General features: G+C 44.4%; 1 protein-coding gene across 2 annotated transcripts in view; it reads right to left on the bottom strand.

The window, feature by feature from the left end:
• Window positions 1-1,834: 1,834 nt before the first annotated feature.
• Window positions 1,835-17,015, bottom strand: part of PACRG (parkin coregulated) — a 521,176-nt gene continuing 505,995 nt past the window's right edge. For both annotated transcript variants that reach the window (XM_041744987.1, XM_041744986.1), the window contains one exon: window positions 1,835-2,542. In XM_041744987.1, the coding sequence (XP_041600921.1) occupies window positions 2,382-2,542 (161 nt within the window). In that variant the 3' untranslated portion in view covers window positions 1,835-2,381. The remainder of the gene's footprint in view (window positions 2,543-17,015) is intronic.

Below are 17,015 nucleotides of genomic sequence, written 5' to 3'. Positions count from 1 at the left end.
TGTAGCTGTGTAAAAAAGAAGCCACTGTGCCATGCAAAGGTCTGAAACCTATTGACATTTCCTTCTTTTCTTTTGCATTAATCAGAATTTATTTGGGAGAAGTAGAAGACAAACCTAGGTAGAATTTGAAAAGCAGGCCATTTCTATTTCTGCATTGGTAAAACACATATTAAAGAAGAATTCTTCAGAGAACATGGTGCTATGTATGGAGTTAATTTTGGTTTTCTGCAAAATTATGTCCTTATGACAAAGAACTCATTATTGCCTTGGAGGAAGTACCATATTGTCTGAAGATTCTCCAAATATATATTGCTTTGCTGGGGGAAAAAATTGGTCATTATTCATAATGTTTCTCTTTGAAATAAAAGGCCAATGGTATGAGAAAGTATAGTAGGCCCTTCACATGGATCACCATTAGTCCTTACCGCATTCCTACAGGTAGGAATGATCTTGACTTCACAGCTGAGGAAACCTGACATTCAGGTTAAATAACTTGCCCAAGGCAGCAGAACTTGTAGGTGAGAGCTGGAAAATGAACCTGATGTTTTAGTTCCAAACCAAAGTTGGGGCTTTTGGGTCAGTGGAGGAATCGTCTTGCTCCCTATAACAGGTAGTTTTCAAGAACATGCCTCAGAGCCAGAAGCCAGGCCTGTTTCTATGAGAGGCCAACCTTGCTTCTGTCTTCTACCAAAATAATGCAGGAAATTGTAGTAGGAACTTTGGAAGGTACCAACAAGGCACTATCTTTCTGAAAGTATCATGGATTTTGGCGTCCCTTCAAATATATCAATGATGCCAGGACACGAGGTAATAGGTGTAAATGAACATTATAGTTTGGAGAAAAATCTGCCTTAACCTGTTAGTGTTTACTTCTAACTATGCCTCTTCCAAATATACAGGAAAGCCAATTTGTTTTACATAGTCATGCATCTCTGTTTATCCTAAAAAAAAAAAAAAAATGCTCACAGAAGCAAGGTGGTAGTAGCTACTCAGATGCTAGATTTCGTATGCTGAGCCAGTCATCAAGGAAGATGAATAATGAACCAGTTCTCAAATTCAGTGTTTGCCTTTGGAAACTTGAGTCTTAAATAATTAGTGACGATCTCGAGGCCAACACTGGGTGCATGGTGGAACACATTCCATGTCTTCACTTTTGTGCAGAAACTGCACTTTGCTACAGAATGAGATACTTTAGGCTATGCCTTTCTGGGCAGTTAGAGCATTTCTCAGGTGTGCAAAGTCAGTGTTCCATCTTTATGAATTTTTCTGGGCTGAGTTTCAAATGCCCCGAGCTCAGCACCCGGCATGCCTAAAAAGCCATTGTCGGGGCTGATTGCCTTACGGTTGGGTTTCTCTTTGGGCGCCTTTTTTCTTTCTCACTTGGATGAAAAAGTACATGTTCTTTGTCTTTTGTTTTGAGTTGGGGGGTTCCATAAAATTCCAAAATACTGCCTTCAGACCTACAGAGAGGAGAACCCATCCACCTAGCAAGGGGAGGCAAAGGAAGGGAGAATTGTCAAGGAATCATTAAGATGCATGAAAATCATTTTCTTTCTTTTTTTTTTTTATGAAAATCATTTTCAAAAATGATCAAAAGCCCTGAGCAAAGTGCTGGATGACATCTTGTCAATAACACACCAGGTCCTCGGATAAGGCATGTCACAATATGGAGGGACAAGGATTCACGCTAGCATCCTTTATCATGTTTGCCATGTTACATTTTGCACACGCCCCCTACTCTTCCCCAACCCCCACTCTCCCCAAACCCGAGCTGGAAAGCCCCCCCAAGCCCCAATGACAAGTGGGCCGAAAGCATTAATCACGTTCCTAGCTGAGGTTCATGGTAGGCTGCAAAACTGTCCTTCTGCAAATGGAATAGAGATTCAACAGTTTTATTGAATGTCAAAGCACATTGTTCTGCACAGCTGCTGGAGAGGTGCTTTGCAACCGGTGTTTCTCCTCCATGACAAACACCTATTAAGCAGTCAGCATAAACTCTTCCCTTGCAACCTCTGACATCACCCTCAGGGCAGGCAGACACAGAACAGCAATTGCTGAATTGCGCATGAAAATTATAGTTTTATTGTCTATACAACTGAAGGTTTAACTCGGACTCCTGCTTCTGTCCGAGCCGTATAAAGAGGCAATTCTTCTCTTAGAACAAATAAGCACAGTACGCTATTGTAATCTAAGAAACAGGCACTATTTATGTATTGGAAAGCCTTGCTCTCAATAGGACTAACGGTCCAATGGCCCATAAGCCACTATTTTAGCAGCTGTAGAAAAGAAAGCCGTAGAAGTCACAAGTAATGAGATGCCGAAAGCAGCAGAGACAGATGACGGGGATGCGGGGACACCCGCGCCAGTCCCATGTCCCGCCACTAGTTGAGCACGCACGACTCGTAGGTGGGGACCATGTACTTAATGTTGATGAACGCGTCCTCCCCGCCGTAGCGCTCAAAGGCTTCCAGCGTCTCCTGGATCAGGTCGCCGATGTTCTCTCTCTTCTGCTGGCTATAGTCGATGCCGTCTCCGGAGTTCACTGGTTCAGGCAAACACACAAAGAGGCCCGTTATTGTGCGGTTTTCCCCCCAAAAGCCCTACACATCTGTCTAGGCATTTTCTCCGAATGCTGGTTGGGAGACACAAGCATGTAACGTTTTCTAGGGGATCTTACAGTTTTAGGAGTGCTGACAACTCTATGAAAACACAAAGCCCCAGATTCAGAGCTGGTGAAAATGCCTCTGAACCAAAGAAATAGCTGAATAAACCAAAGTGGGGTGCTCACAGGTACAGGACAGATCACGAAGCTCGGGTCTGATGGTTATAAAGAGTGTTCCCTGGGCCCTGAGTTCTTCAAAGTCCCAAAAGATGAACAGTCTATCACCAGGTTAGAGTGTCAGCCCTCTGTGGTTTAAATGGTTATACCTGAGGAAGGAGAGGCTTAGCCCATCACTGTGTCTATGGTGCCATTGCACCTGGTCTTCTCTCTCTCCTCCAAGTGTCCCTAATCCAAGTGTGCAGTTATCTGAAATTATGTCCATCACCCCAGGCATGGGTGGTTTAGGAGGAACCTGCCTTTCCTGCGGTGGCTGCTCCTGCTCATCCATCACTGAGCATTTGGACAATAGCTCTTAGTTACGGTTTCACAGGGAATGTGCCTCTCTGCTGGTTTCAGAGTCTTAAGTCCAGCCAGGCAGAGGACCTGGAGCCTGGAGGACCCAGCCAAGACTGGATCTCGTAGAGCCTTGAAGTGACCACTGCAGCTGCCTCTCAGATTCTATGAGAGAAGAATTCTGGGATTGGCCTTGGGCAGCCTCAGGAACCTAGGAATGCAAATGCTCCATCTCAAACCATTTGGATGAGAAGTATCTGAATGCACCTAACCTGCAAGATGTCTGCAGGAATCACCCATGCGAGTGGGAGTCTGACTAAAATGGAGACCCTCTCACTTCCAACCAGAAGACAGAGACTCTTTGAGCTTTTCCCCAATAGCTGTCTTGACACACATGCATGTTGCACTTCACTAACAGATTTCCAAGGGCTTCAACCATGTTTGTGCTCCCAGTGAGTGAGGTGTTATTATGCCTTTGCTGAGTTGCTGACATCACCCCCTCTTATCTCTGCTGAAGTGAGGTGCAGAGGATGGTCTGTGAGCTCAGGCCAGGCTGCACAGGGCAGGGAGCTGCAGCCTGAAAATGTGCACTTCACCAGATAAAAGTCCTTATTCCATCCATATCTCAAGTATGGCTCCAAAATGTTGATTTTGCTCAAATGTGAAAATAATAGAGGGAAAAATGGCATTGCAAACTTTTCTCCTCAGTTATTTTAGACACTTGAGAAAAGACTGAGTAATGGTTCAGACCAGCATTAAAAGTAACAATTACAGCCCCACATAGCAGAGATAAGCAGTTCTTTTGCTTGATTTTTCCAGAAACTTATTAGAGAAATATCAATGTCTTCTATAGCATAAGGAAAATGAATTGCTCTCCTGGTTAGTTTTTTTTTTTTGGTAGAAGTGAAGGCAGGCAGAAATATTACCAATTTTCAGAAAGAGATTAGGAGACATACAGCTATGGTGTATATCAATTTTTCATAACAAATACCTTATAATGCAAAGCCATTGTAATTAGGTGGGGTTTTCTTTCTTTTTTGAGAGAGAGAGAGAGAGAGAGAGAGAGAGAGAATGAGCATGAGGTGGGGAGGAGGGGTGAGGTATAGAGGGAGAGGGAGAAAGAGAATCTAAAACAGGCTTCATGCCCAGTATTGGAGCCTGATGCAGGGCTCGATCTCACAACCCTGAGATCACGACCTGAGCTGAAACCGAGAGTAGGAGGCTTAATGGACTGAGCCACCCATGGCCCTCAGTTAGGTGGGGTTTTCTTGCTCATGATGGAAGCATTTCGATGATCGCACGGAAAGCTTGATTTAAGTTAAAGTTTGATGTACAGGGTAGCTGATCATCCAAAAGAAACAAATACAAGAATTATTGTAGAATAAATAAGAGATAAGATGTCTGAAAAAAGATTTTTACCCTATTGTTTTTGAGCAAAAGATAAACTTTTTTAAAAAGTTTAAGAATTCCCAAACTGTAGACAAATGCACACTTAAAGTAAATAGGCTCCCCACCCACACTTTAGATTTACATGGTGATGGGAGGAGACAGTCCCTGCAGTCAGAATGCCCACTACGGAGGACAACATGGTATTAATAAACTTGATGGAACTTTCCAAGAAGAGAAGATCTTTGGGTTGAATTAGAGGGGAAAAAGGAAATGCATGCACCTGTGTGATGTGTGTGTGTGTGTGTGTTGGAGGGGGTCATTGATATTTGTTACAGGTGTAAAGAAAATATCTTAAGGAAGAAAGTCCAAAAGAAGGCAGGACAAGAGAGTCAGAAAAAGGGGCTGCGGGGACAGAGACAGATGATATGTGACAAAGAAGATCCATATCAGAGAACACGTCTGTTAGGAACAACGTCTGCTTCCCAGGATTCCGATTGGAATGGGGAAGACTGTCTAGCAAGGCTCTTTGGTCTCTATGTGCCTTTTTTTCCAAGATGACATTCCTGATAGACTCCTCCCGATCATGAAGGAGGTGGACTGAGCTCCGGAGAAGGTGGCATGACTTATGCCTGCCTAGGACGGCCACGCTCATAGCACAAACCCCTGGAGGGCACACGGGCAAATATAAATGGTGATGGTGCTGAGCGGTGACAGCCTTGATCTCATTCTTTATGGCAAAGATACGTAAATTAATCACTAATAAATAGCGTCTTTTGTTGGCATATTAGTCAAAAGGTCAAGAACTGAATAGATCACGGGACAGACATATTTTCCTGATGGAGGCAGAGGGGGTTTGGAAAGTCTGCACACAATGGAAAGCTTAACACACCCTGTTTTTCCCACTGACTTCCAGAAGGCTACAATGACAAGCAATACTTTATTTCAATAATAACCTATTCTTACTTTTTAAAAAATATTTAACTGTAGGAGTAAGTAAAGTATGTAGCTTTTTTGTTTCCCAACAGTGTATAAACCCAAATGATAAAAAGAACAGAACAGAATAGAACTTGCTTGTTCAAAAAGTGAGTTGGAGTTGGCATATTTTGTGGTTACAGAATGTATATCACTGGGGCAGAAAAAAAGACCAAAGAGGAACACATGCCTTATTTTGCACACTTTAATGATGATAGGGCACAGTTTAGTGTCAAACCATGCTGAGAGGCAGGTGAGCAATGCAGTCTCCATTTCAAAACAGCTCGATTGCCAGTTTCTTTGAGAATTTGAACTGGAGCTCACCACTTTAAACACATGTGATGCTGTTGGAAAGTACACTTGTGAGAATAGGGCACTTAAAAAAAAAAAACCCAGATGGTTATTTACAATCATCGATTCTGATTAGGAAGAAGACATTTCAATTTAGGAAGCTAGGAATCTATTCTATGTCCAGCAGCTGGAAAAATACATCGATGATGGAAAAGATATGTTTTATTTATAACAAAACAAATAGGGCTGCAACAAAGGTTTAAGCCAGATTTCTTTTCCAAAGAGAAAATACGCAAGCAGAGTAGAACAAGGGGTGCAGTTTTTCTTCTCGGAGATTCTCTCATGCAGGAGGCATGCAGATACTGCTTGAAAGCTGTGTCTGGTTAGGTACTATTGTAAATGCGTTTATTATTCTGAATGCTGAAATCGCTGATGATGTAGGCACTATGTTTAATCACATGCATACATCTTCTTCTTCTTTTTTTTTTCTATATGCCCCTCTTTAAACTGCCCTGATCTAGATGCTTTCTCTTTCCATAGGCCACATTTTCCAGAACTGGGACATATATTTCCCAGCCTCGCATCTGGCACCATCACGCTCCCGGTGATGAACTCAGCTTGTCTGCGAAGTGGCTGCCATGACGCCTCGTCACCAAGGGCCACCTCGAAGTGGTGCTGTGTGAGCCACTGATGGCTGCCGGGTAGTGGATGTGAATCAGCAACAGACACACATCATGTAAGATTTTGACAAAATAGTCTTTTAGCACTTCTGCGATTTCCAAACTGTAGAAGCTGCATTCGTCTCCTTTAATTAAGATGATTACAGGAAGGGGGACAAGGAAGGCAAGAAAAGCAAAACTAAAAAAACAAATAGAGAGAGAGAGACACTTTTGGTGGCCAGCGGAAGGCCGTCCCCAAGTCAGCGCCGAGGCAGGTGTTGGCAGCCTTGCGTGGCCACACTGATGGGCGCCCTTGGTCCCGGCACCCCTAGCAGTCATCAGGATGGGATGCTGTCTGCACGCCGAGCCTACTAGGCACTGCCGGGTAATGCCATCCAGGGAAAAGTGGCTCTTGTCTTCAGGAGAGCATATCCCCTCGCTGGGGACATCTTACTGGTGGCCCTCTTCTAGAAGGCCTTGGTCATATACACCCACCGCGGCAGGCAGTTTAGGCTGTGCACCCTGACCTCACAGACCCTCGGTGCTAAGAGGTCCCCCTGCTGCTTGGGTTGTCACTGGGCAGCGTCCTGAGGGACCCTGACCTGTGGGCTCTCACTCAGCCCCTCCAGACCTTGGAGGAGGAGGGCGGTCAGGGACACAGGCGCTGCCCTGGGGAGACTGAGGCAGAGTTACATTCAGATTTGGACGTCTCTGCCTCTAATGTTTTTTTGGGTAATGTTTTTTTTTTTTTAATGTGTAGATGCTGTCCTGTGCCCACACCGCAGAGCAGTCACTGGGGAGTGAAAGCACTCTGGCAGGCGCGGAAAGAGAAAGCACAGAAACCTTACCTCCGCGCTCATTCCACACGCCTCGAGAATCTAGGTGATGCCAATGGAGGAAATAAGTTACAACACCAGCCCGTCCTTCCTGGCTGTGACAAGAGCCACCGGCAGCATTGGCCGAAGAGAAACGGGTCTGTTAGTTTGGGGAATGTGCTGCTGGAGCAGCGCCTTGCCCCCCGAGGGGAGAGTGGGGATCCCCCCCCCGGAGGAGGACTGGGGACCCCCAGAGGGAGGAGCGGGACCCCCAGAGGGAAGAGGGGGTCCGCCAGACGGAGGAGTGGGGACGCTCCACGGGAGGGGCGGGGACCCCCCAGGGAGGAGGAAGACCCCCGAGGGTGGAGCAGGGACCTCCAGGGAAGAGCAGGGACCCCCCAGGGAGGAGGAGGACCCCCGAGGGTGGAGCAGGGACCCCCAGGGAAGAGCAGGGACCCCCGCAGGGAGGAGGAGGACCCCCGAGGGTGGAGCAGGGACCCCCCCAGGGAAGAGCAGGGACCCCCCAGGGAGGAGGAGGACCCCCGAGGGTGGAGCAGGGACCCCCCCAGGGAAGAGCAGGGACCCCCCAGGGAGGAGGAGGACCCCCGAGGGTGGAGCAGGGACCCCCCAGGGAAGAGCAGGGACCCCCCAGGGAGGAGCGGGACCCCCGAGGGTAGAACGGGGACCCCCGAGGGAGGAGCAGGGACCCCTCCAGGGTGGAGCGGGGACCCCCGAGGGAGGAGCGGGACCCCCGAGGGTGGAGCAGGACCCCCGAGGGTGGAGCAGGGACCCCCCAGGGAAGAGCAGGGACCCCCCCAGGGAGGAGCGGGACCCCCGAGGGAGGAGCGGGACCCCCGAGGGAGGAGCAGCAGGCCCGCAGGTCACCCCGGAACGGCTCACGACGTGGGTGCCTTTAGAAGCCGAGGACCAAACACAGTTCCAGAAAACAGGGGCTGGGGACCGTGGTCGAAAACCACGTGAGTGGGTGGGCCACGATGGGGGGCCCCAGCTGCGCCCAGGCCGCCGTCCCTGCACCGACGCTGCCCCCTGTCCAGGCTGCACCACGACGAGGCTCGTGGCACCTCCGGGGGCACAGGAGGACCTGCCCCTGCGCTCAGCGCGTCGCTCAGGCAGAAGGACGACGCAGGCACCTCCTTCCGCGCATCGCACCGCGGCTGAGCCGCAGCCACAAACCCGGGGCTGGGAAAGAAACTGTTGGCCGCACCCTCCTCCCGCCCAGCGCCCCGCGCGGTTTCCCGGCCACTCGTGAGCGGGCCTGAGCGTGGTCAGGCGAGGCCACTTTGCAGACACGGCCTCGGCCTCGGGTCCAGCCCAAGCTGCTCCCAGCGGGAGGGCGTCCCTTGACAGAAGGCGCCTTGCGGAGAGCGCAGGTGTGGCCCGTTTCCCCAGGTGGGGTGGCTGGGGAGCCCGGCGGGCAGCAAGAACTCTGGGCCTCGGCTCGTGTGCCCCTCCGAGCTGGACCGTGTCCCTGCAGCAACACTGAGTGAAACTAAAAAAAAAAAAAAAATGCTAACAGAAGAAACCAAATCTTTCATTTCTGGGATCAGAAAAGGCACTGTTTTAGTTTCTCAAATGCCGCACTAAAATATTTCAAGAGCTCTAAAGACCTGCTGCAAGGAGTTTTACCTGTTAGGGCCTGTAATCTCTGATGGCTTCCATCACAGCTAAAGCTGCATTCCTTCAGGCTGGCTTTCAGTGAGGTCATGGCTGTGGAGAAAGAAAGTGAGCCCTTGGGGCCCGGGTTCAGGTCTTGGCAGGTATGTGCAGGTGGAACCTACCGCAAATATTATTATTATTATAAGATGCCTCTTAATGACATTAAACTACCACAGATTTTCTGTTGGATGATTCTGAACAAATTTTTCCTTTGGGTGTAATGGATTTAGCAGTTACAAGATTGAGATGACCCAAACAGTAATTCCCTGGGCACACTTAACTGGTATTTAAGCAGATGTCAGCTGCAGTAGAATAAAACTGACATCTTCCAAAAGAGATTTATCAAAAAGATAACTTATCACTAAAAAAAGATGTCATTGAAATGATACCTCATGATATTTATGAAGTGGTTTAGAAGTGGTTGCTTTTGAATTTTTTTCTTTTTAATTTAAGAAAGGAGGAAAAGAGAAACGAAAGATATATTTTACTTCTAAAGAAATTTTCAATTTCAAGATCTAGTTTAAATTGTCAATATTTGTTTGGCCAGAAATATCTCTTTATTTGGGGATAGCCTGTACCCAATATATTCTATAGAAAGTTACCTGTTTTGGAATAAATGGGCTTTTCCTGTAAAATTGGAAAGGTACAGTGGAAACAATTGTGAATTCCAGTCTGATCCTTCTTGGAGATGTGGAGAAAGTGAAGAGGGAAAGCAAATAGCAAATCCTATAACTCAATTCATTTTTTGAGAAGGACACTTTTGGGGAGAAGTTTTGAGGGTTATCTGCTTTTAGAATTCTATAATCAATGCTTCTTTTGTTTTCTTTGTTAGCTTTGTTGTCGTACATTGAGGGGACTGATCTTTTTTTTTTTTTTTTTTTCTGATCTTTTTTTTCTTAACCGTAACATATGTCACTTCATTCAGAATTCCAGGTGTTTCCATGTTTGGTTTAAGCTTAGTCACCGCTTCCTTGTTGACTTCATATCTTCTTAGAAAGTGATGGTTTTCAACATGCCCTGAAGTACGACTGTACAATGGATATTTCCAAAGTCTTCGTTCATGGGGGGTGTGAATCAAAGTTGCAATGCTTTTGCAACCAATAACTTATAATAACCACAGCATTTGGCATTCTGGAGATGCCCAAGGGCTTAAATACTTCAAATCTTCTCAGATCTTGTTGACATTAATGAAATTCACAAGATTTCTTTCCTCTGAAGATAAAAGCTTTGAAGCAAGACCTCGATTCCCAGCTGGATGTCTCTCTCTCTTCCTCTCTTTTTGACACAGGGGCTGGGTGACTAAAGCAAGAGGCTACTAAGCCATCACAGTTTCAAAAGCTCAAGGAAGGGTTTTCATCTTCTGAATGGGGCCACTGATCACTTGTGAAATTAAAGATATCATGGATCTTGGCCCAATTGTCAATTAAATATTAAAATTTTCCTTCAGAGAGGCAATGACAACTGCTATTCTCCAAATGAAAATTAGATTTATTTCTCTAAAAAGGTTAACAACAATGGTATTAGAATGTCCTGGCATAGTAAAAATAACATTAGCTAACAAGGCAAATGACTTGTAATAGAATTTTTCAACAACTCAGTAGCTTCAATGTTCAATAACTTACTAGACGTTGAACTATGAACTACTTGCTTAATTTCTCTGAATCTCAGTTACCTCCCCTGTACAAAGAAGGGTGATCTCTGGTTCCTACTATTCTAATGTTACATTTAGTAAAATCACAATATAACTTTGGAACATGCTTTTGGAAATGATGGTTCTTCAAATACAAGATGCATTGTATTTCAACGGAAAAGATGGTCATAAAGCAAATGTGTAATTCTTCTAAGTAAGCCACAAATCTCAAAACACCAAATTCAGCTTTCAAATCAATCCTAAGAACACCTGAAAAGGCCATGGTTTTATAATTCTAGTTAGGAAAGAAAGCACTGCCGAAACTCAAACTATTGACACACTGTGAAACGTTATCCTATTCTGCTATTTCAGTAAGTCTATATAGATTTTAACTTTTTAGAAAAAAAGATCAAATGTATGGGTTGATTTTTTTAATATATTCAATTGATTGTGATTTGGTCAAGACTACAAAAAGGCAAGTCAGGTTCATCTCTGATTAATGATAATTTTAACCTGGAATTTATAGTGAAAAAAATAGGTGGGTTGACCAATTGATCCCTCTACAAGATAATTATAACAATAGATTCAGGGGCCATTGAATTAAACTGGATTCAAGCTTTTGAAGTGAAAGCATGTCTCTTTTCTTGTTGGCCAATGTGATTCAATGAGCAGATTGCTTCTAAAAAGAAGCAGAGAGTTCTAAGTCCAGCTCTGTCCTAAATCTATTTCTCACTGGCCTATCTCACAGTGGAGTAATAATATTAACAACAACAATAACACTAACATACGTCACTTAATACAAAGAATAGCCCTGTGAGCTAGCTGCTAATATTGGCTCCCCTCCATAGACAAGCAAACTCAGCTTAGGGAGGTGAAATAAGTCCACAGAGCAATACAAACAGTGGGTGATCCTGCATACAGAAACAGAGAAACTGTGGCAGGCGTCTGCTGAAGTGCAACAAGGATGGTAGGAAGACCCAGAAAGAGAGGTGTCAGCACCTATGTCAACATAGCAAGGGTGCAAGGTAGCAGAAACTGCCTTTCTAACTGTAGAAGAATTTCCAGCCTGTAGAGGAAGAATGCCATCGGGAGAGAAGGTCTAGGGGAATAAATGCCGGGAGGACATACTTGACTTGTACAACCAATCAATTCATGTTTCACAGGGCAGCCAGCTGCTCATCTTAGCTTCCTTTCTATGATATGGACTATTGTGCCAACTTTACTTCATCATAAGTGCTTAAAATAATGACATCCTTTACAGAGATGTGCAGAAAGACAAAAATCAGGGCTGGCTGATTTCAAAGACTTTTTTTTTCAGTTGCCATACAATACACGAGGAATAGTGGGGGGAATTCTAGGATTAATTTCACATTCTGCACTCCCATCTTTATGAGCATTTATGATTTACTCATTTCCTCCACTCTCTGAATGTAACTCATTTTTATGCAACCTTTTGTAAGCTGAAGTGGCATAAGGTGAAGAAACAATTACCTTAGTTTATATGGAGGAATTACTGAGGGTTCCCAGGCCCCTGAAATAACCTCTCTTCACCTTTTCTGATACCTTAGGATACATCTTGCCTATGGATTCTCGAAATACATCGAGATAAAGCACAGATGCTCATGGACATGGTTCAGAGCTCTGGAGGGTGTCTTGACACTGAGTGCAGTTCCTGGGGAAAGAGCTTGATGGCACCACTCTGGGTGCCCTGGGTGTGTCCTGCTTGTGTAGCGAGCAGCTTAATGGGTGCTGACTGCTATTTCCCCTTGTGTCCTTTTTTTCATAAAAGCAAAAATCCTCTTCAGATTTCTTTTGGTTAGCTAGGACAGGTACTAAAGTATGCCTTGTAAAAGCAAAGTGGCCTAATGCAAACTTTGGAAAAGCAGGACACACCCGGATTTCTGGGTCTGGTGGACATTTGTCAGAGTCTTACAGGTGAGGCAATGATAGGGCTTTAATGTGCACAAGACAGAAAAGGAGCCTGAGAGCCACTATCCAGAGTATCATCACTACTGGCAGAGGAACACCTGGTCTTGTCAGACCAGAGGATAGTAAGGACAGTAAGAAGAGAGTGAAGAGATAAACAGTAGGAATCTTTTTTTAAAAAGGTTTTATTTAGGGGATCCCTGGGTGGCTCAGCGGTTTAGCACCTGCCTTTGGTCCAGGGCGCAATCCTGGAGTCCCTGGGATCGAGTCCCATGTCGGGCTCCTGGCATGGAGCCTGCTTCTCCCTCCTCCTGTGTCTCTGCCTCTCCCTCTCTCTCTCTCTCTCATAAATAAATAAATCTTAAAAAAATAAAAATAAAAGGTTTTATTTATTTATTTATTTATTTATGAGAGACACAGAGAGAGAAAGAGAGGCAGAGAAGGCAGAGGGAGAAGCAGGCTCCATGCAGGGAGCCCAACGTGGGACTCGACCCTGGGACCTTGGAACCACGCCCTGGGCCAAAAGCAGGTGCAAAACCGCTGAGCCACCCAGGCGTCCCAACAGCAGGAATCTTGTAACTATCTCTCTATATCCTTAAAAACAAAGAAAGCCAACTCAAAGCCACAGAAGTTGGGGAGGTGATGGAGCAAAGTCCAAGGTTCCCATCATCCCTGAAGTTTCGCTTCAAGACACTGTTTTTTTCATATGATCCTTGCATAGTCTTTGATGGGATAATGCTGTGTGGAGGCTCTCAGATGGCTCCACGAGGTGAGTGTTGACTCCATTCATCCCACAAGCCTGAGTCTGGGCTCAGAAGATCAGGGCCATCTCCAACTCCTCCCTTTGCTGTGTTCAGTTTGCTATGTGTAGTGGGTGGTGGGTCTGCTCCAGTAACCTGGACCGCCCTGGGTGGTGGCTAGTAGTCCATTTTGGCTTCCGGTCCTCCTGTCCTCCTCTTTGCTTACTTCCCCTGCAGATTAACCTTGCTGATTGCGTTCTCTCCTGACCACGACCAACATCTGTGTCCACATTGTGTCACATTCAAGTTGCTGATCATCTGGGCCCTCTGTACTCTGCTCTTCCTCATGAGGCCAATTTCGTACTTTGTTCCTTCCCACCAAGACCTGCTTCACACAGACCGGATTTCTTCCTAACCCCAATGCGTGCAATTTTCATTTGTCTTTGAAATTCCCCATAGCAATATGCTCCCTGTTCCCTCCTGCTAAGTCTGACCTTACCCTTTTCAAGGTGAGTTCTGACTTACTTCATCTGTGGACTCCACAGTCATCTTTTCTTCTTATGAATTCCTAGGGCCATAGCCAGCCAGCCATCCACCTTCCTTATTTACATGTCACTCTGGAACCCTTAGGAAGTGTTTTGTGTTTACCTAGCTTTCCTACATGATACCATCTCCTGAAGGACAGAGTCATAGGACTTAGAGGGTAAATCTTGTTCAATGGCATCAAATACAAATCGAACATTTGTAAAAGGAATGAATGAATGAATGAATGAATGAATGACTACTTTGTGAGTTTACCCAAGTCAGATACAATATAAATAAATTTATTTCTAAATAAACTACATGTTAAATGTAGTGCCAACAATTTGCCTAATGCTTATTCTTTACTCACTACCTACATGCTTGTGAGTTCCTACTCATGGCAACAGCATTTATGTGAACTTGGACAAGTTTGATCAAATGTGTTTAAGCACATGGAAGGTCTTTATAGTTAGACAGCCTCATCTCTTTTCCAAAGTCTTCCTAGATTTAAAGTGGGATCTACCTGGATCAGCCTGAAACTTGAGAAGAGAAAACTTTTTTCCAAAATGAAAAATCAGATTATTCCATTCACTTTATTAGCAGCCATTGTTCCAAAATGAGGAAAAATGCTGATTTTTTTACAGTGTTTTCACTTAACACCTAAATTTTGTTTAATATAATTTCTTATATGTCCACATGGTAATTTCCAACCAGCTCCAGAGATAACCAAATACATGATTTTAAATGGAAAAGAAATATTGATTGCTGCTTTCTGGAGTGAGGGAAACCTATTGGAAATAATTTTACTTCTTTTAGACTGATACTGGAAAATTTTTAAAAAGAGCCAAAATGACAGCTGTTATTACAGTTTTCCATTAGAAGGAAACATTAATGATACAACTCACTTTCAGCTCTAATTTTTTTTTTTTGTAATTGAGGCACAAAAACAAAAAAATTTTTCAAATCTCTACCAAATGTTATCAGCAAATGCAGTAAACTATGGGGAGATGTATTTCCCAAATTATCTTTGTTGTAACTTTCATCTATGTAATAAATTGTAAACTCAAGCCTGTGTAGGTCCACACCGGTGATTGCCATCATAACAAAGTTTGGTTAGATCATTTTCGATGAATAACCCACACAGTGGGCACAGAGCCACAAAGTAAAAGGCCTCGATAGCCTTGATGTACGCGTTGTCCTATTGCAGAAAATAATGAAGTAGATAAACTCACTAATGGTGCCTACAGTGAAAACACAAGTTGATTAGATGTTTCCCTGCTTATCTGGGATTTATCCCAGCTTGCCTGAACTACCTACAGCTTTGGAAATTCTGAAATGAATTATTGGGTGCAAAATTCAAATAGATTTCCAAGCCATTAGCTGGAAATTTTACAGTGGGAAACTTTCTCATCAAATTAGCTTGACTAATGCAAAAATAATGTATTAAATGAACAAATCAGAGCAATCTGCTGGGCTGAGCTGCCTTAACTACAGTATAAGTGGCAGAGTTAAAACCTTCAAGCCTTTTACGGCTGTCTCAGTTTAAAATAACCTTGCAATATCTTCCAAAGCTCTGACTATCAGCTTTTATCAGCCTCTACACTGGTGAGCTAAATGTGGCAAGAGACATCCACTTTGCGTGTTGACGCAGAACGCAATCTGAAAATACTTGGACTTGCCTAACAAAATTTTGACAAATGTTCAAGGCTTTGCTAAAGTCCAATCAAAGCTTTGGACACATTTTTTTTTTAAAGGTATCTAAATTGTGGGGGGTGGGGCATGAAAATATGGCCATTTAGTCTGGCAAAGCAGCAAAATTGGGTTTGCATGAGAAGTGAAACTAAAGCTTGCTGGAAATGCTGGTGGGTGAAATATGCTGACTTCTGCTACTTTCGAATGAAGAATGTGTATTTGCCTGAGTTACATTTTTATCATGTAAGATTCCTCAGGTTAGTGCACACAATTGCTTTCCTCTGAACCAGGATTTAAAGAGAAGGTGAGTCTAGACAAAGGCAGCGGGAGATAAAAACAACAGTATCCCCAAGGGGTGGGGAAGGAAGACAAGGCTTCCTTGGGTGCAAGGAAGATGCATCCAGGCTTGTTGAACACAAACGGCTTTGCGTCCCAGCTCCACGGGACCTTCAGCCTGTTACTGAATCTCTGAAACAGCTGTAAAACCTAGCTGTGAGGATAGGTGCACGGATAACAGGAGAGGACATGTTATGAATTTATCAAGCTGTTGATAAATTTCTACCATTGTTACTATTGTAGCCACTAGGATGTCAGTGTCCCTGCTCCCAGATAACCATGGTCCCTAGTTTAACTCTCCTCTGGGGCAGGACAGGAGGAGGTACAGTTTCCAGAACGGCATGGAGTAAGCTTTTTGCTTTCTCATTTATAAAATGGGTTCACACTACGACCTCAGGAAAGGAGCAGACCTGAGTCACTTTATGTTCAGGTCATGCAGATGCACAAGTTCACTGTCACCTGGACTTGCCACGAACACGGAGCCTCAGGTTCTCATGCTCTTACTCAGGTGTCCTTTGTCCTAGTCTAGACTGGTTTCCTGAACCCTGCTTGTGTCTTGATCAAGATACCTGGTTGTAAAAAAAAAAAAAAAAAAAAAAGATACCTGGTTGTGGGACTTTTTAAACGAACCATGTATAGCTTAAACTTCTCCTCCATAGTTTCCTAAGCTCTGTTCTCCAGGTATGATTCAATATGCTGGTGCCTGAGAGCGTGGGGGAAAGATGGGTTATTGCAAATGGCACTCAGGCTTGACTCTTGGGGCCCCTGCGGCCCTCTTTATTCTTTTGGCTTCAACAAAGTGCTGATTTTTTTAAATTTCAGGAGCACAGTTCATGATTAGCTAGTTCCCTAGATGACTGGCTGACTATGTGTGAGATGCAGTCCTAGTAACCCACCAGGAAAAAGTGGGTTTTGCTTTTGAAATGCAAACCTGATACTTGTGCCTCAAGCCACAATTAGGTCGTAATTGCATAGCATTACCATGGGACTTTAATATTTGCAAAATAATGTATATTTGGATTTCTTTATTTGTGTTTTCAGGCACTAATTGGCACTTAATACATACTAACAACAATGTGTTAAAATTCCCATTTTATATTAAGCGCGTAGCTGGAGAGAGAGAGAGAGAGAGAAAGAGAGAGAGAGAGAGGTGTCCTTGCCTATTGCCAACCACAAGGAGAAAGCTATGCTGGAGAAGAGGCAGTGAAACCAAAGGAAGAAATGGAGCAGTGTTCAGTCTCATAGTTCATT

The sequence above is a fragment of the Vulpes lagopus genome, chromosome 2 (genome assembly GCF_018345385.1).
Source record: "Vulpes lagopus strain Blue_001 chromosome 2, ASM1834538v1, whole genome shotgun sequence".
Classification (NCBI taxonomy): domain Eukaryota; kingdom Metazoa; phylum Chordata; class Mammalia; order Carnivora; family Canidae; genus Vulpes; species Vulpes lagopus.
The sequence above is the reverse complement of the archived record's forward strand: the minus strand, read 5'-3'. Positions and strand labels throughout refer to the sequence as shown.